The sequence below is a fragment of the Pseudomassariella vexata genome (assembly GCF_002105095.1).
Source record: "Pseudomassariella vexata strain CBS 129021 chromosome Unknown BCR38scaffold_9, whole genome shotgun sequence".
NCBI classification, from domain to species: Eukaryota; Fungi; Ascomycota; class Sordariomycetes; order Amphisphaeriales; family Pseudomassariaceae; genus Pseudomassariella; species Pseudomassariella vexata.
The window spans coordinates 256,254-274,799 of NW_024467964.1; the positions used below are offsets into that span (position 1 = coordinate 256,254).

The 18,546-nt window shown below is 50.7% G+C and overlaps 6 protein-coding genes across 6 annotated transcripts; 2 read left to right on the forward strand and 4 right to left on the reverse strand.

Moving 5' to 3' along the window:
- Positions 1-1,525: 1,525 nt before the first annotated feature.
- On the reverse strand, positions 1,526-6,499 carry BCR38DRAFT_486379 (P-loop containing nucleoside triphosphate hydrolase protein; the record flags this gene model as incomplete). The annotated part of the gene is made up of 5 exons (XM_040864023.1): positions 1,526-1,766; positions 1,821-5,781; positions 5,860-5,953; positions 6,004-6,030; positions 6,083-6,499. The coding sequence occupies 5 exons, from the start codon at positions 6,497-6,499 to the stop codon at positions 1,526-1,528; spliced, it is 4,740 nt and encodes a 1,579-aa protein (XP_040713939.1).
- A 7-nt stretch (positions 6,500-6,506) lies between these two features.
- On the reverse strand, positions 6,507-7,108 carry BCR38DRAFT_394742 (uncharacterized protein). Its single transcript, XM_040857618.1, has one exon. The coding sequence runs from the start codon at positions 6,801-6,803 to the stop codon at positions 6,546-6,548; it is 258 nt and encodes an 85-aa protein (XP_040713940.1). The 5' UTR covers positions 6,804-7,108; the 3' UTR covers positions 6,507-6,545.
- A 2,021-nt stretch (positions 7,109-9,129) lies between these two features.
- Positions 9,130-11,486, forward strand: BCR38DRAFT_233004 (P-loop containing nucleoside triphosphate hydrolase protein). Its single transcript, XM_040854328.1, has 2 exons — positions 9,130-9,201; positions 9,265-11,486. The coding sequence occupies exon 2, from the start codon at positions 9,502-9,504 to the stop codon at positions 11,047-11,049; it is 1,548 nt and encodes a 515-aa protein (XP_040713941.1). The 5' UTR covers positions 9,130-9,201; positions 9,265-9,501; the 3' UTR covers positions 11,050-11,486.
- Positions 9,261-9,422, reverse strand: BCR38DRAFT_346195 (uncharacterized protein; the record flags this gene model as incomplete). The annotated part of the gene is made up of 1 exon (XM_040856240.1): positions 9,261-9,422. The coding sequence occupies one exon, from the start codon at positions 9,420-9,422 to the stop codon at positions 9,261-9,263; it is 162 nt and encodes a 53-aa protein (XP_040713942.1).
- Positions 11,487-12,384: 898 nt separating the features above from the next.
- Positions 12,385-14,810, reverse strand: BCR38DRAFT_437507 (TRAPP trafficking subunit Trs65-domain-containing protein). The gene is made up of 2 exons (XM_040860525.1): positions 14,463-14,810; positions 12,385-14,399 (listed from the first exon to the last, which is right to left on the reverse strand). Exons 1-2 carry the CDS (start codon positions 14,641-14,643, stop codon positions 12,709-12,711), a joined length of 1,872 nt encoding a protein of 623 aa, XP_040713943.1. The 5' UTR covers positions 14,644-14,810; the 3' UTR covers positions 12,385-12,708.
- Positions 14,811-15,279: 469 nt separating this feature from the next.
- On the forward strand, positions 15,280-17,986 carry BCR38DRAFT_458707 (uncharacterized protein; the record flags this gene model as incomplete). The annotated part of the gene is made up of 6 exons (XM_040862203.1): positions 15,280-15,420; positions 15,468-15,616; positions 15,669-16,707; positions 16,772-16,892; positions 16,954-17,786; positions 17,837-17,986. 6 exons carry the CDS (start codon positions 15,280-15,282, stop codon positions 17,984-17,986), a joined length of 2,433 nt encoding a protein of 810 aa, XP_040713944.1.
- Between the last annotated feature and the right edge of the window lie 560 nt (positions 17,987-18,546).

The window sequence follows — 18,546 nt, forward strand, 5'->3', positions numbered from 1 at the left end:
TCGGTTCCAGACAGTTTGGTTTCCGGGTGCTTCGATTTCGGGTACAAGCAGTTACACCGATATCATTTTTTGGCCCGTTAACTACTCCATATATATTTCAAGACTGTATATATTTCATGTAGTTCATGCAGTATTTCGCCGGATCTCATAGTCTGTTGTCTGATCAAGTCCTAAATTTTCCTTGGGCGAAAATCGCTCCAGACGTTTGGGCTCCTCCGCAAGCCTGGGCGCTTCGTGAGGGTTGAAATCGCAGTGAATATTATGAGCCGCAACTCAGGCCTGCGCTCTTCGTAGGGGTTAAAATTGCAGTGAACATGGTTTGTAAATGTCCCCCTGACTATGGATTATATCGGCCGCTATCTTCCACCGCCAGTCCTTCGCATTCCCCAGAAAAGGCATTCACGGCTAGGCCAAACGCTATTGTCAACATCCCCTTGGTCAGATCATGGACTTTCCAGAGATGAATTTATTTAGTACTAAACAGAACCACCAATATGCGAACACGACAGGTTTAAAGCATTGAGTTTCTACACCCCATGTGCCTTTACCTCCTATAGTAGCGACGCTAGCGCAGACAACTGATTGGCGCTCAGCCCCAACCCAAATCCTCGGAAGGGAATTCAGCGGCAGTTAGCAGCTAGTGTCGGCCTCCATTGAACTTCCCATCCAAAAGTACGTAGGTAGTGGCATGAGAACTAACTCGATAATTTAGATTAGTTACTTGACAGAATATGGCTGTTTACCATGAGCAGGCCAAAGTCCCAACGGTGTTAATCAGTTTGTCGAGACTTTAGGAGCCACTACCGAAGACAATGACCTGTATTGCCGCAGGCAGGCATGACACTATGGAAACGCTACGCTAGTTCAAGTTCATACGGCAAAGCCACTTCCCAGTTGCGATATGCTCTTTCGCTTTGCTTGTCCGCCGTGGCTTTGGATTGCTACCTGCCAAATTTTCGTCACGAGAAATCACAAGCACTGACCAAAGAACTTCAAGTATCATGTCTGGAAATACCTGGACGCTGACATAATTTTATAGCAGTAAGTGTCTATAAGGTGTATTAACGCTGAGGCCAGGGGCCAGATTCTGTTCCGCTGGCAAAGTGTGGATGAACCCGACAGAACATGGTCTCTGTCGCGTACTCGGTATTGTACACGGCCCTGAACATCCATCATCTAGAGTAACTTGCCGCTGTTCCGACAACATCCAGTGATATAAGTACGTCAAGGTGTCTTGCCGGCAATGATGCCCATGATCGCTTTGACACACTGCCGCTTTGACCGCTGCTTCTGCATCCTCCAAGGACACGTGTCACGGCCAGCTAACAGACTGCGGCACCGAAGATCATGCCGACCAGATAACGCCAAGTGTCCTATAACATGCTTTTCTGGGTATGTAGTCATGATTCCAGACCCGATAGAAAACCAAATATGATGCTAGACCGTAACGCCGTCTCATGCAATATAGAAGTGGTCGCACCTTTGTGAAAGATCGCTGATTGGTAGGTTCATGGGTATAGTGAAGTTAGTGTTTGGACATGGAGGAATCAGCGCGAGAAGAGCCATTCATCACAACCAGGTCGGAACTCTTCGTTTTCTGAGCGTCGCCGTTGTTCTGCTTCATATCTTCAGCCTCCTTCAGTTGTTGTGCTTTCAGTTGGTCGTAAAGACGGGCGAGACGTGGGCCGGTCATCCGAATAGGATCCGGGTTGTCCTTGCCGTGTTTCTCCTTCTCCGAGGGGGGAATCCTCTTCGAAATGAACCGCCTGAGAGTCAAGTCAGTCCTTATACTGTCATTTCCATTAGGGGAAAACACATACCATAACTTGGGCTTGAGTTCTGCAAGCTTCTCGCGGTCCAATCCTGATGTCTTGTGCAGGCCTTCAATAAAATCGCCAATTGCCGTGATCTGAGCCTTCAAGACCTTAGCTCGAGCCTTCGCGACCGGGATATTAGCTTTGGTGCACGACCCAACGCGCTCAACGTGTGGCCAAATGGGCTGCATGAGTGCCTCAATGACAGGTGCGTTCCTCCTGTCATCTTCTTCCTCCTCAAGCTGCTGACGGGTGTCTTCAGTACGGCGATGCTCCTCAACGCGTCGCTGCTTGTGCCTCCGTTCGTCAACCTCGCCGCTGTGCTTCCGCTTTGGGTCGGGTCGCGGAATGCTGCCCTCCCCTACATGACTGCGCGAGCGGTGGTGGTCTCCACGGGAATGGGATCGTTCGTGGTCTCGATCCCGGTGAGCCTTTTTCATGTTTTGGGGAGCTGGCGAAGCAGACGCGCTGACCTTATCAGGGCGTCTATGGCCATTCAAAGCAGATTTCTTATTATTCCGATGGTGGTTCTGCACTTCCCTCTTGGCTTCAGCATCATCAGAATAAACTGCAGTAAGCACCGAGAGTAGATACTCGGAACGACGGACCAGGTGGACAGCACCGGGGGCTTTGGCACCCTTGGTTTCGCCGTGCTCGCGCTCTTGCTTCTTTTCAATGCGATGCTCCTCCAAGAAGAACTTGTCCTGCATGCCCAACTCTCGATCGTCGCGAATTTGAGTCCATGCACCGAATCCGTATCGATCTATGCCGACGAGAAGCATGGCATCTTCCTTCGCACCCCATTCACAGCTGTAGTGAGCGGCTTTAGTAGCGTCGGTAAGTCTGAAGTTGCGGAAATCGGACTGTTCATTGAGAATCTTTCGGAGTAATCGCTGTTGGGGCGGACGTTCGAGAATAGTCTCGGCGTTGATCTTCTTGACCGTACCAAAGTCGAACATGACCGCCTTGATGTCCTTCTTTGTCAGCTTCTTCTTGGTTTGCTGTTCCTGGGCACGAATTTCATCGTTGTTCCTCTCCACGGCGTCACGTCCCGTTTGCATGAGATCATTCAAGACTTCGTTGATGAAGTCATGGTCTCGATCACTGAGACGCGCGTCGCGCAGGAGTTCATCTGGGCGATCTTCCATGAAGCCGTAGCGCATGAAAGCCCTAATAAGGTTTCGCGTCTCCTTTTCGTTTAGTGGCCGCTTGGGATCAGAAAGCAATGCACGTTGTTCTTCAAGGCGCTCCTGCTTGAGTTGCTCTCTCTCCCGCTTCTTCGCCATGCGCTCCGCCCTTTCCGAGTCGATATTATTGCTCTTGGAACCCTTCAACGCAGCGCGCCTGGGAGCGCTCTCTTCCATCACCTTGGCGATGTATTCCTCGCTCTTTTTCTTCTCCTCTTGCTCTTTGATCGCTGCCAATTCCTCTGCGGGGATAATTTGATCCCAGTCGAGCGTGAGATCGTCGACCTTGACATCGGTGTATTGCATGAAATTATCCCAGTCGATGCCACCGGTGCTGAGGTTCATCTTGTCCGAAACTTGCGTCTTGGTAATTTCAGCATTCTCAAGGATGGATTCGATGTCCAATTGTTCCAGCCTCTCTTGGTTGCCAGATTGCTCAAACATCTTCTGGGACCGCATCTTCAGCACCCATTGAATGTCGTCAGCTGACTTGGCTTCATCTATCCGGAGACCCTTCTGCCTGAACTCCTCTCTGAAGGCCTGACCATCATCCGTCACGCCGGCCTGTATGGTGAGATATTCAAGGAGGAGTTTATTGCGAGCACGTTCCAGAACTTCCTCTTCGATAGTCTCCTTGGAGACCAGTCGGTACACCATGACAGGTCTCTTTTGGCCGATTCTGTGTGCTCGCGCCATAGCCTGGAGATCTGCTTGAGGATTCCAGTCAGAGTCGAAGATGATAACTGTATCCGCGGTCATCAGGTTAATGCCCAGTCCACCGGCTCGAGTGGATAGCAGGAAACAGAAGTCCTGGCTATCTTCTGCGTTGAAGTGGTTGATGGCAAGACGACGAGGACCAGCGCCGATGGTTCCATCCAGGCGTTGGAACTGATAGCCACGAAGACGGAGATAGTCTCCGAGAATATCCAACATCCTGACCATCTGACTGAAGATGAGGACACGATGATTATCCTTCTTCAACTTGGTGAGCAGTTGGTCAATGAGCATCATCTTTCCACTGCTAGCAATGAGCCCCTTGATCTGGTCCTCTCGACGTTCACTTCCTGCGAGAACTTTATCCTCGACTCCGGCGAACATGTAAGGGTGATTGCTGACTTTCTTCAACTCCATCACAATATTCAGCAGCGACTGTTTTTGACCATTGTTGCCCTGGTTCAACGCCGCATAGTTCCGCGTTAGGATGTTCTTATACCACTCCAGTTGAACGTCCGATAGCTCGACGCGAATGATCTTCTCAGTCTTGGGGGGAAGATCCGATTCAACTGTCTCCTTGGTTCGCCGTAGGATGAAGGGGGCGATGGAAGCATGTAAGGCTTGAAGTTTGGCTTGAGCATCAACACTGGCCAAAGTCTCAAGATCTTCGTCAATGTAAACCTTTCCAGGGTTCAGGAAATCCAGGAGGGAAGACAGCTCAGCCAGGTTATTCTGGATCGGAGTGCCCGTGATGAGAAGTCTCGAGGGTGCACCAAAACTCACGAGCTCCGAGTACAACTTCGACTCCTTATTTTTGAGCCGATGGGCTTCATCAACCGCCAAAGCTTGCCACTTCAGGCTGCGCAGGAAATCTGCGTCTTGCAAGATGTACTCGTATGATGTGACCAGGACATTGAACCTGGTCTTCTTAGCATTCCCGTTAGATATCAGCTCGTGCTCACGTATGGTGTTTCGCGCATCCGAGTTTCCAAGGTAGACAACATAGTTGAGGTCAGGAGACCACAAGTTGAAGGTATCGCACCATGCGGGAATAACACTTAGGGGAGCGACGACTAAGAATGGCCCTTCTTGCTTGCGCTCATTGCGAAGCCAGCTGAGGAAGGCAACGGTCTGAACCGTTTTTCCAAGACCCATCTCGTCAGCAAGGATGACGTTGTTTGCTCGACACCAGTTCAGACATAGAAAGTTCAACCCAGTAAGCTGAAAGTTTCGCAGTTCACCTCCTTTGATGTAACTGGGTTGCTTGTCCAGCTTCAAGAACTTCGTCCGGGTGGCAGGATTCGACTCGTACTTGTCTGACATCCACGAGCGGGATTGGCGGTCGAGGAACTGATCAATCTTATCCTGAGCGTCCTCGCTGATCGCTGATGCCAGTTCCCACGTACAGCAATCGTACATTAATCCCTTCCACTTGACAAAGTACTCTCGGCCTTCATCACCACTGCGCTGAGCGACAACACGCTCGACCTTGGTATAATCTTCCAAAGCGTCTTGTTCGCGTTCTTTGTCAAGCAAGTACTGCTCTCGGGTTTCGGGCGGGATGTCATCTCCGCCAAATTGAAGATCAATCTCGTACTCTACTACTTTTCTGTGGTAGTTCTCAAGTTTGCGGACTCCTCGATAGCCACGCAGGACTTCCATTGTATCCCACGTGTTATGCAAGTACGATTTGCCTTCCCACTTGATGTTGTACTCGAAATCGTCTCTCGTTGCGTCATATCTCAGCTCCCCGCCATCTTTGACGCGGTGCCCGACAACTTTCTCGATGTAGGGCGAGTCGTCAGCCAATTCTTCGCCAGCCCAATAGTTAGGCGTCAGCTCTGAATCATCCGCATCGTCCACATCGCTCTCTTGATAAGTCTGTACTTGTTGGGCAGCTCTGCGATTCGACCATCGCTTCTCAGCATAAAGTTGTGCGGTCTCAGGCTGAGCTTTTTCGCGCCGCGCCTTCTTCATCAGAGTACGAGCGCGGGCGCCGCCGTATGTGTCTTCCGAGTCGGAGTCGCCGGCAGGAGTATGTCGTGCAGGCGTTCCTCTTTTGGAAGCTATAAAGGTGAGGAGTTAGCTTCGAAGGCGACGCGATGATGGGGTGAGTAGCACGATTGATGAAGTGAAAGACATACATTGTTGAGAGATTTGTTCCACGCGTCGCTTCTTCGTGGCACGCCGACTGGTGGGAAGGACATCAGAATCAGATCCATCATCATCGGAATCAACCTATATCGTCAGTATATATCATGCCATGATGTATAGGAGCGACGACTTACAATCTTGGACTGTTTTGTTGGACGAGTCTGGGCTTCGGTCAGCAGAGTTTTCTCCAAGCAGAGTTTTCTATTGGCATACGCTTCGTCTCAATCCATACAACTCGGGATTTGCCATGATATACTCATCCTCTTCAACTGCAGCAACCTTTCGCTTTGGAGCGCGGCGAGAGTCGTTGGAGGCAGATCGGTCCCTTTGGCCGCCATCGCTGTTGGAAGGCACAGGGCTCTCCACATCGAAGTCAGCGTCATCTGAGGCATCGACATCCTCATTTGCACTCGACTCGGCGACATCAGGGGTATGTAGATCGGCATTCGCATCCTCGTCCGAGTCGTGATGATATCCCGATGGCGAGGGCGGTTGTGCGATGACGACAGTCTCGTTCACCTCGGACAGGTCGCTATCGCTTTGAGCATCGTTGGCCACGGGGTCGACATCGATGCTATTGTCTGCCGGTGGCGACTCGGTGCCATTGGCAAACTCGGGCGAGCTCGACATCTTCTTGTTGACTATACACCGAGCTGCCTGCTGCAAGACGACGAGGTTAGCCACCATGCCATACTCTAGCTACAGCACCAATGGTATTGCTGGAAAATTCAAGAGCCAGCGACTTAGAACCAACAGATAAAATCAGAATAACAGAGAGAACCAGTCTGAGAATCCACCTGGCGCATCGCGGGTACTTGGTCGATGGACGCAAGGCTGATGTTGAGGAAACACAGTCAATTGTCTCCAGTCGGCACCAATAGGGACAATGAAGCATTTCAAGAGTGTCTAGAGCATCGACGACAGTCGACTCCATCTAGTTTCAGAGGTCCGAAGAGCTCAGATGCAGCGAATGGCTTGATAGCAGGGGCACTTATGCTTGTATTCGGACTGGATCTGATGCTCCAGCAACGGCAACGCGAAGTGTCGGCCAGCCTCGCCAACAGCTTCTCAGCCGCCATTTGTAAAAGAAACAACTTACAAGTCATCGACTGTGCCCTCCAGGCAGCGAATACAAGAGCCCGACGGAAAATGTAACGATGTTGAAAGGCAAGGGTGTGGCTTGCGTGGGTATGAGTGGGAAGTGCTGAAGAAAAGGTACTGGAGGTGAAGCGACTTCACAGGATTATCTTCGAGGAACTGCAAGTTGATCTGAGGCGGCAGGAAAAGGTCGTGCACGGCCGCTAGTGCTGAAAAAGGTTTGGTATCGCTGGGGCAAAACCTCGGGAGCTTGGACTCTGAGCTGGCACCTTGGTCCGAGCTGGTCTGGGGATCTGATTGTCCAAACTGCCAGGTGTGAGTTGGTTGCAATATAGGTTAAAGAGGCGCCAGTCATGACCGCAAAGCAGACAAAGAAGATGGTTGCGGCATGAAGTCCAGTGAATTTGGAGCTGGAGCTGAATCGCTTTCCAGAAAAGCTCCCCGCCAATCAATTAAAGCTTTACTGTATTGTTCAAAGCTGTGCTCAAATGTTACATTCACTCTGGACTGGGGAGTTACATGTTGCAGCTGATGCAAGTGGCATTCAGACTGCATACCAACATCAGTGTTATGGGTCACCTGTATATATTTCGTCGAATATACTAAAGCCATTATTTCAAATCATGGGGAAAATTTTCTGTCTCGCAGTTTCCTTGTGTCTTATTCTAAGGATATTCTTCCTCTTCCTCTTTCTCTTCCAAGTATTCTCTGGCCCAAATTGGCCAAGAAAATATTTAGTGTTGTGGACTATCATCTTGCGGGAGCTTTTGAATTAAAATTTCTAAACTTTTCTGGTGTATTTGGGTATCTTCTACATTGTGTTTCCAAAGTTGTCTGGGTCGAACCTCTGGCTGTTGTTTTAACCAACCGGACTCTTCTAAATGTTTTGCACTGTTTATGTTGTAGATATGGCTAACAAAGGCAGAACCAGACATAGTGGAAGCGAAGAGTTGTTTGCTAGCCTGGCTCGGTGGGCCACTTCAGTACTTGGTTTCAATTAACCTATAGCAGAACTCCAAGAGCAAGCCTTACCAACGTCATTATCCTGGGAATCAGATGCGTTTGGAATAGAAGACGGAATCACTGTAAGATAGGACGCCTTATCAAAATCATCATGATGTAGCACAGACTTGGTTTGCAATGTATGTTTGAAGCAATGAAACAAAACACATGGTGGCCACATCAGTGTCATGTCATTGCAAACATGAATGCATTATAGTTGATTCACATTGTCTGTGAAGTAACAGGAATGAATTATCCAACCTGAAACTGGAATCCATCCGTGATGATAGTAGTTGTTTATTGAGGTCGTCGAACTCAGCTAGGACTTCCCCTAGACAAATTCGGAAGGCTCTCGGTCCAAAAGGCTGCAGTTCTAAAGTAGGTTAGTTGCGTTTGGCCCAAATTGGTCAAGCTAATTCTTTTCCACACCTGTAGTGAAAAACCAAGGTACAGTCCCTTCTATCCAGAGCCAGTCAAGTAACAAGACAAATTGACAGTTGACAGAGCCACAGGCACACAGAACAACCCTGGTATGCTGCTGTGACCCTGTATAGCTGGTTTTACACTAGTTTCATTTCTGTTCTCGGCAACAAGAGGTTAGCAAATGCAGTTATATCTTGCAAGAACACAACTAGGCATCTTAGTTTCTAGGCCCATCAACCACTCATGTATCTTACGGTGGCTTGTTGTATCACTTAAAGAACAAGTCAGCTCGGGCCAAGTCTTCAAGTCATGGATCTGTCCAGTCACATCTCGCCAAAAACACCATTAACAATCAATCGGCCCTCGGGCTGGCAGCATAAGGCAAAACTGCAACTTTGCGACCCCGCGACACTGCCCCGCCCACAAAAAATTGTAAATGAAGCGACGTCTATTTGGCCCTTGAACCTTTGCATCAGCCCTTCCATCTCGTCTTTTCCCCATCTCTGCTGTAATTCAAGCTGCCTGGAAAGTCTCCAGTGAACCAGGCTACGGCGTGCCCTGGGACGAGGAATTCCTCTTCTATTCTCCACTGTCTTCTCTGAAGCGTTTCCATCGCCGTTGCACTTTCCACACCCGTCTTTGGACCCCCATCCGGCAATCATGTCAGACAAGCTCACCAGGTCCGTCTTTGTCGCTGCTTCCAGTGATTCCCTGCACCGACCTGCAACTACGATACAGGTCTTCCTGGACACCTTCGCTAATGTTTGTTTAGAATCGCCATTGTCAACAGTGACAAATGCAAGCCGAAGGTACCCTTCTTGCGAAGTGCCTAAACCTGCCCTTTATCGACGTTTGCTGACTTACCCCTCTAGAAATGTCGACAAGAATGCAAGAAGTCGTGCCCGGTGGTCCGCAGTGGCAAGCTATGTATTGAGGTCGCATCCGATTCGAAGCTTGCCTTCATCTCGGAGTCCCTATGCATTGGTTGTGGTATCTGCCCCAAGAAGTGTCCTTTCAGTGCCATTACCATCATCAATTTGCCGACAAACCTCGAGTCCCAAGTAACACACCGCTATTCAGCCAATAGCTTCAAACTGCACCGCCTGCCCATGCCACGACCGGGCCAAGTTCTGGGTCTCGTTGGAACAAACGGTATTGGAAAGAGTACCGCGCTCAAGATTCTCAGCGGGAAGCTCAAGCCCAACTTGGGACGGCACGACAACCCCCCTGACTGGGAGGATGTTATTAAGCACTTCAGAGGATCTGAGCTGCAGAACTACTTCACCAAGATCCTCGAAGATGACTTGAAGGCTATTGTGAAGCCTCAGTATGTCGACCAGATCCCTAAGGCTGTCCGGACCCCGGACAAGTCAGTCAAGGGATTGCTACAGGGGCGCGCCTCGCTCGGCAACCTGGATCAGATCCTCGATGTGCTTGAACTCCGCCATCTTCTAGAGCGAGACGTTAATCAACTCTCTGGTGGTGAGCTTCAGCGATTTGCTATCGGCACTGTCTGCGTCCAGAAAGCCGATGTGTATATGTTCGACGAACCGTCTTCTTACCTGGATGTGAAGCAGCGTCTCGCCGCTGCCAGAATCATCCGGTCTCTCTTGAAATCTACCAATTATGTCATCGTGGTAGAGCACGATCTGTCAGTTCTCGACTACCTTTCCGACTATATCTGCGTTCTGTACGGTCGGCCCGCTGTCTATGGTGTCGTCACACTGCCTCACTCTGTTCGTGAAGGTATCAACATCTTCCTGGATGGTCATATTCCGACGGAGAATTTGCGTTTCCGCGAGGAGTCGTTGACATTCCGTCTCTCTGAAGGTGCCGATGACTTTGTCACTGACCGGAGTCGCGCCTTCAACTACCCCAAGATGGAGAAGACCCTGGGCAACTTCAAGCTGCGCATTGACAAGGGCGACTTCACCGACTCGGAAATCATCGTCATGATGGGTGAGAACGGGACGGGAAAGACCACTTTCTGTAAGATGTTGGCAGGTGCTCTCAAGCCCGATGGCACCCAAAAGGTTCCCGATATGAAGATCAGCATGAAGCCTCAGACCATCACGCCCAAATTCGATGGTACCGTTCGGCAACTTTTCTTCAAGAAGATCAGATCCATGTTCTTGTCGCCGCAGTTCCAAACCGATGTCGTCAAACCCCTGAAACTCGACGACTTCATTGACCAAGAAGTCAAGAACCTGTCTGGTGGTGAATTGCAACGTGTAGCCATTGTTCTGGCACTCGGCATTCCCGCGGATATCTACCTGATCGACGAGCCTTCTGCCTACCTGGACTCTGAACAGCGTATCATTGCAGCCCGTGTCATCAAGCGTTTCATCATGCACGCCAAGAAGACAGCCTTTATCGTGGAGCACGATTTCATCATGGCTACATACCTGGCTGATCGTGTGATCGTCTTCGATGGTCAGCCCGGTGTCAATGCCCATGCTAACACCCCAGAGTCGCTTTTGACTGGTTGCAACGCCTTCTTGAAGAATCTCGACGTCACTTTCCGACGCGATCCCACCAACTACCGTCCTCGCATCAATAAGCTGAACAGTCAGCTAGACCAGGATCAGAAACTGAATGGAAACTACGTAAGATTCCCCTTTCCCCGACGATTCATACTTGAAACATCACATTGCTAACAAGTTCAATAGTTCTTCTTGGAAGAGGATAGTTCTAGTTCCTGAAAAGGGCGTCCCCCATCGTGAGCGCCGTCGGAACAAGAACGATGGCCGTAATGTACAACATGACAGCGACGGGCATCCGTACATACCTCTACCTGATTTTGGCGTGTTAGGCATCCAAAATTGGAGTAAGCGCAGCGCCGCCGGATTACAGGACTCGTCGGGTTCAGACGAGGAGGGCAGTGGCGAAGATGCTCATGAGCCTGACGGCTAACGCGGCGACGGCAGTCTATCCCCTGTTCTGCCTGGTCCTATGAAGAGCAATAATCAGCTGCATTGGTGCCTTGAAAGCAGAGAACATCTTCTATATAGATCAGAGATACTCTTGGCACCAATTTCGTAGATTGAGGGGCAAACGGAAGAAGTGGGTGACTGCCGTCTACTGCATTGCATGATATCCCTTGACTCATGGAGTCAGGTATTCTTGGAATGTGCTCCATCAGTAGAGGCTGATGGGTGCTTAGATTAGAAGCACTGGGAGATTGGTTTGGCAGCAGTGTGCCAGCCCTTGATCAATAAAACGAAATTTCGATGGAGAAGAACAAATTCGGAAGACTCGGAGTTCAGCCAAGATACGTGCATCAGACGTGACTTGAACGAAGATCGCATCGCCCAAGGGATGTCCCACTTTCGTGAGAATGTGTCCTAATCAGTCCCGGCGTATCAAAGTTGTTGGGTAAAGAGTCCCGTGTCTCTGATAGCTTGGCCAGGCAACCGATGACGTAGGCCGAATAAAATCGTCCTTCGACCAGAAATACGTCTCTAGGTGTTCAATGATATGCCGAAGGGCGGATATATCATTTTCTTAAAGACCAGGCCACTATTGTGTGGATCAGGATAGTGAACAGTTGGCGAAGAGTTTATATGCTACTTCGATCTTAAGGACCATTGAAATAGAGGTTATGATCGGGACCTGCAGTGAGGTGTTCCATAAGTAACATTTCGGGTAGGTATATTCTCCAGTCTGATTGAGCGCCCACTGGTAAGTATTTACGGCTTTCCATGATCTCTTTGTGATCATTGTCAACAGACGCGCCCCTCGAGCGTAGCGGTATTGAGCGCGACATCTAAGAGACAGTGTGGGAGATGACCTTTTATGATCGGGTGACAAATATCGTGCCAATCGGATACCCAGATTCAAGTATCTTATACCGTTCGTCGACAAGCAATTCAGGCTGGTGTAGTTGGTCTAACGATAGCGACTCGAAGCTTCTATAAAGCTTTTATATACCTATGACAAACGATCTACTGCTTCTTGGCAGCCTTTAGATATTTATGATAGAACAACTCCCAGGCTTCTGTTGTGTCTGCACGCCAAGTTTCCTATGGTGCAATCTGCCATGATTATTTTAATCAACCAACAACATCTGGTAGGCTTTGGCAACGACCAATCGAGGATAGAGTATTTTGTATTAATAGAAAACGTTGGCTTTGGTTGTCAAACTTGCTGGCTCTACATTAAATGGAAGACCAGTTTGAATTCTGCAAGACTCAGATTGGGTATATGGTGATTTCTCAAACCACGCCATAATCGTGTGCCCCTTCACTTTTCCGTTTCGAGATGTCGGCACAAATAATACCAAGCATCAAACTGAGCGACACCTTGCGCCATAAATCTCACGCCGCAACGGCGGTAAGTCCCTCCGTCGCGTTATCGATCCCATTGCCTTCATCTTCCGGGTCCTCTACCATCATAGTAGGTAGATCGTGAATATCTACATGCTCCGAACTCCCAAGATCGATAACCCTCACCGCATCCATACCCACGATACCACTCTTCAACGCCATGAACCGCAACTCAACAACGTGACAAGCCCCCGGTGGCAAGGGGCCAACTCTCACGTCCGCGCTCAAGCACACCATTTCGACACTATCGACGATGCTGCTCTTCTGCATGGCATGCACGATGTTCTCGTCTAGAACTGCATCGGCCACGCTTCTGTCTCGTGGCGTCCTAGGGCGCACGGAGCCGTAGGAAATCATGGGCGGTTGGGAGATAGAGGGTGGACGGTTGACTCTACTCTCGTTCCTGCGGCGCTTTGGAATCGCCACAAGAGCCAATTTCCTTGGTGGGTTGTTTGACGTCGGTAGAGAGCGGTTTACCACGAAGATGGTCCAGGTAAACTCATCACCCGGGCAAATCTTCTCAGCCACCGACGGGGCAGAAAATGTCATGGTAATCCCAAGTTCAGGAACGTTAGCGTCGAATCTCGTTGACGCGTCTTCCATCAATGGCAGCGCATCGGGTCGTGCCACGGCAGGAGCGATAAGTGATGTGATGCTATTGATAGACAGCTGGCTCGGCCTATGAGCACGCTGAATCGGCTGCATCGCTGACCCAAAGCCTGGATTAACTGGTAGCGTAAAGTCCAGCGCTGATGTCCACGATAGGGTCAGTTTTGGGGTGCAAATACCAGGCTGGACTAGTGCGGTTGCCTCGATGGAGATATTCAGATCCCGTGTCGGGTTCTTAGCCAACATGTCTGCCCCCTCTGGCGCAACGCGGTAAAGAAATGTGATGTGATCATGCGCCACGCAGGACATGGGCAACTTCATCTCCGGCTGGAACGTCAGGCCTTCGACGACACCGTATGGCACTGTCATACTTATTGATTTGAGGGTGATTTCGTAGTTGAAAAAGGGCGTAAAGTCGATTTCAAGCATGGCGATTATCGCTGGACTTGGTGGAGTCGTGTTTGGGCGCGCAAAGCGTATGCGCGAATGTACAGCAGGATATATCCGGAGTGAAAACTGTTTCGGGTGCGCTCTGATGGGCATCAACAAGTCCTTGGCTTCTTGGGTAATAGGTGCTACGCGCGACACCCTGAGGGCCGACAAACGCGGTTTGATACCGTCTAGTGCCGGATCGTTTCCGAGAGACTCAAGGAGGTTCAAGCCAAATGCTGAACCGCTTTGCAAGTAGCCCTCGCGACGCCCGCTTAACAGATGTGAGTCAACCGGTTTCAAGCTGGCGGTAGCTGCAAATACTACTGAGGGCGACTGCAGCCTCATTCGTGGCCGATTAAGGAATACAGGTAGCTTCCACACAAGGTATCTGTGGCACTTCCGTTCATTGTTCCCATCGGCATCAGCCGCTTCGCCGGCCACTATCAATGACCCCCCCGAGTCCTCGACTCTCCCGGAGAATATAAGTTCGGAACCCGACGGTGCATCTCGATCGGACGCATTGCTGTTAACGATGTGCACCTCCAAAGATATCACCAGCCGGCTTGCCAATGACTTTAAGTCGAGTTGTCGGTCGTCGACGGGCGGAGTTCGTAGGACAAGATGTACGTCAACGGATTCATCTGGGATCTAAGAATGAGTACGTGAGAAATGGACTCGCAGGAATCCGCAGGGACCTGACGCACCGAATAGCAACGATTCGCGGCATTCTATAGACTCGATATATATCCCTGGACTTTCTGCCGCGGTCTTTAGAGCTTCTTCGAGCTTCAGATCGGTTGTCAGGGGCACAAAATATGTTAGGCCCGAGCCGTCGATGAGGTCCATCTCGGACATAGAGCCAGGTTGCATCGTGGATTCGGCCATTGTGATGTCGCAGGGCCGACACAATGGTAATTCACCCAAGCCTGCTGTTAAATTGTGAATATAGAATCATAATCTTTTGTTAGAAGATTGCAGCCAACTTTGTCAAGTACTGAAACCACATTCCAGGGTGAATGTGTCTTCTAGGTGATGTTGCGATTGCGATAAGTGAACTGCAGAAGCTTGAGCCGCTGCGCATCCCTGTTGCAGTGGCCTTGACTGCAGTTGCTGCCGGTTCCGAGTTAACTAGGTGTGGTCTGTGCGACCAAGACAATTGAGTGCAGTCAGTTCCAAAACTTCAGCCTCCTCACTGTCGCGACCTCCACCTACAAAATTTCAAGCTTGATACCGGCGCGAAGCAGCTATTGCCAGTTGACTTTCCTCAACGCACGGCTTTACACTCTTCTAAGCAGAGAGGCTCGTCTTTGATAGTTGCAGCTTATAACCACCCCTCGACTTATTCTGCCGCCACTCACGCCACCGTTGCGTTGCATTGATCCGCAGCCGTAGTCTTCTCTACTTAGCCTGCGAATAGCCCTGTTTCTCGAGTCGCGTCAGCATCCAGCGCTCCCGCCCAGCACTGCCGACAAAACCTTCACCAATCGGCCAATCACGTTATTTGTCGAGACTTTCGAGATGATGAATGGGGCCAATGGCCATTATGGCCAGCCAAATCCATGGCAAGAGCACAAGACCCCCGATGGTCGCGCCTATTACTACAATTCAATCACCAAGGTCACACAATGGACCAAGCCCGAGGATATGATGACGCCCGCTGAGGTATGTATATGTTGGCTGGTTTAGCTGGCTAAGCTAACTGATTTCAGCGCGCGCTCGCCAATCAGCCATGGAAGGAGTACACTGCCGAGGGCGGTCGCAAGTACTGGTACAATACCGAAACGAAGCAAAGCTCTTGGGAAATGCCCGAAGCCTATAAGAGGGCTCTGGGTCACGATAGTGCCCCGCCGACTCCCGCGTAAGTACACTGACCTGCCAGACTGCCTTTCTATGTAGCTAATATGATGTAGTGCTGCGCCCCCCTTTGCTTCCGGTGGTGGGTATTCGAATCAGGGATATGATGATCGTCGTGACTCTCGAGATGCCTATCCGGAATCTCGACAATTAACCTATGGCAGTGATCCTAGCGTCCGGGCATTTGTCCCTGCCAGCAACGAGCCCGAATACGCCACTGCTGAAGAGGCCGAGGCCGCTTTCATGAAACTGCTTAAACGCAGCGGTGTCCAGCCCGACTGGTCCTGGGAGCAGGCCATGAAGGCTACCATCAAGGATCCACAGTATCGCGCTATCAAAGACCCCAAGGATCGAAAGGCTGCCTTTGAGAGATATTGTCATGACATGATCATCCAAGATAAGGAGAAAGCCAAGGAAAGACTAGCGAAGTTGCGTGCTGACTTTGGCACCATGCTGAAGAGCCATCCTGAGATCAAGCATTACACACGGTGGAAGACAGCTCGACCAATTATCGCTGGTGAGACCATCTTCCGCTCCACTAACAATGACGATGAACGGCATCAGCTGTTCGAGGACTACATCCTGGATCTCAAGAAGGCACACATAGAGAACCAGGCCACAATGCGAAAGAGCGCCATCGATGGGTTGCTCGAGCTGCTGCCAAAGCTCAACTTGGAGCCCTATACACGCTGGGCTGAAGCTCAAGGTATTCTCAAGTCAACCGCCCCCTTCCAGAATGAGGAGAAGTACAAAACCCTTAACGATTTTGATATTCTCACTGCTTTCCAAACTCACATCAAGACCTTGGAACGTAACTTCAACGAGGCCAAGCAGATTGAGAAGAATCGCAAGTTCCGAATTGCACGAAAGCGTCGCGATGCGTTCGTGGGACTACTCCAAGAACTGCGAAGAGCCGGCAAGATCAAGGCCGGCACCAAGTGGGGCCAGATTTTCCCTCTGATTGAGAACGACGAGCGCTTCCTGCAAGTACTGGGCCAGGAAGGTTCCCCTCCTCTTGAGCTCTTCTGGGACATCGTGGAAGAAGAGGAGCGTGCGCTTCGTAGCACCAGAAACGAAGTCTTTGATGTGATGGACGTAAGTTTAGCTTAATCTGAAGAAGCGCTGTTGTCACTCATCAAATTGCTGACATTTCATTTAGGACAATCGCTTTGAGTTGACCCCCAAAACCACCTTCGAGGAGTTCCTATCTGTCATGAAGAATGATAGACGAACTGCTAACATTGAACGTGATATTCTCACGCTGCTATTTGAGCGGGTAAGCACCTCCCTTCCCCAGCCGTAATTTGCTCGTTTCGTGCTAAAAGACACCACAGCTGCAAGAAAAGAAGACGAAACGTGCTGATGAAGCGGACAAACAAACCGAGCGCCAGCAACGTAGAGCTTTTGATGACTTACGCTCTCATATCAAACATTTGGATCCTCCCGTCTTGGCTGATGACACGTGGGAAAAAGTACGACCCAGGCTTGTGCGAGCCCCTGAGTTCCAAGCGGTCACGTCTGAGGAGTCCCGACGAGCCGCCTTCGAAAAAGTACTTCGACGCGTTCGGGACCGCGAGGAGGAAGACAGGGAGCGTCCCAAACGTCGGGAACGATCCCCTGATCGTGGTACGTACCGTGACAGAGAGAGAGATAGAGGGGACCGATCTCATCGCAGCGACCGAGCTCGACCTTCTCGTCACAGCCGCAGCCCCGAGCCTGATGCTTACGAAGCAGACCGCCGCAAGGCGATTGCTGAGCGGGAGAAGAACTATCGTAAGTCGAGCATGGCTGAGAGTTTGTTATCTGACCGTCGGACCTCCGACACCTACCGCGATCGTGACGTCCGTGACGTGCGAGACCGCGACCGCGAGCGTGGTGATCGTGAAAAAGAGCGGGACCGTGATCGCGATCGCGAACGAGACGTTCGGGACGTCCGCGATGTTCGGGAGAGGGACCGAGACTACGTTCCCCGGTCCCGGCGTGATGAACCGCCTAGTCACTATGATCGTGAAAGAAGAGACCGCGAAGAAGAGCGCGAACGATTGTATCGCCGCCGAGTAGAAAGGGCACCAGTTGATGAGCTACCTTATGGTGATGACCGGCCGACTTCTTCCCGCCGCCGCAGAGCGGATGATGACGAAGGTTATGACCGTCGCGATTCAAGAGATTCAAAGGTTAGTACTCCGCCTGTCGTTTCGTCAATCTTCACTGACAGGTAGTGCAGAGACTTAAGAGAGAGAGAACCCCACGTGAGCGCTCCCCACCTCGTGATGGCCATCAGAAAACTAGGACCCCGCCGGCAGTCCAGCCACCTTCCAAGAAAGATGCTGGTGTGCACTCTGGCAGCGAGGAGGGCGAGATCGAGGAAGATTAGGAAACGCCCCCCTCGACTCACCCCCTCCCTCAGAAACCGGTTGTGGACGCATACCAAGACCGGAAACGGCGACCATCTCACAATAAACACTACAGTCCACCATCCATCAAAAAGGAGGAGCGCCAATCATCTCCCAATTCCCACAAAGGCAGAAGAGTCAAGCGATACTCTTGATACTATACGCTACGTACGTGCATGAACTCTGATCGCACTATTGTTGTTGGCTTGATGACTCGGAACTGCCGGACACAGCTTCACCTCGCCCAACTAATACGCCTCGACTTCGACTGCGTTTTCTTCTATTTACATGTTCAATTTCGCATCACCGTCGCCCTCACGACCAACACACCGATGTACGTCTCCAATGCCGCTCTAATGTCCATGGACACAACCGTGCCCAGCTCGAGATCTGGCAGTCTGTCCAGGCACATCTACCCAAACCCACTGAGTATCCTCGTCCGTTGATGCTTGTCTCAAAGCAGCTGGCTAAGAAATAATTCCCACTGGCGCGCTGGTTGGTGTGTATCGTCCCTGCCCCTGCATATTTTACACCCCACCCG

Bases quoted from the DNA above. Each gene is read 5' to 3' on its own strand.
- BCR38DRAFT_437507 (XM_040860525.1), bottom strand. From the start codon at position 14,643: ATGGCCGAATCCACGATGCAACCTGGCTCTATGTCCGAGATGGACCTC. The intron at 14,400-14,462 runs GTGCGTCAGGTC...CTTAGATCCCAG, and splicing joins CCGCGAATCGTTGCTATTCG to ATGAATCCGTTGACGTACAT.
- BCR38DRAFT_394742 (XM_040857618.1), bottom strand. From the start codon at position 6,803: ATGGAGTCGACTGTCGTCGATGCTCTAGACACTCTTGAAATGCTTCAT.
- BCR38DRAFT_233004 (XM_040854328.1), top strand. From the start codon at position 9,502: ATGCCACGACCGGGCCAAGTTCTGGGTCTCGTTGGAACAAACGGTATT.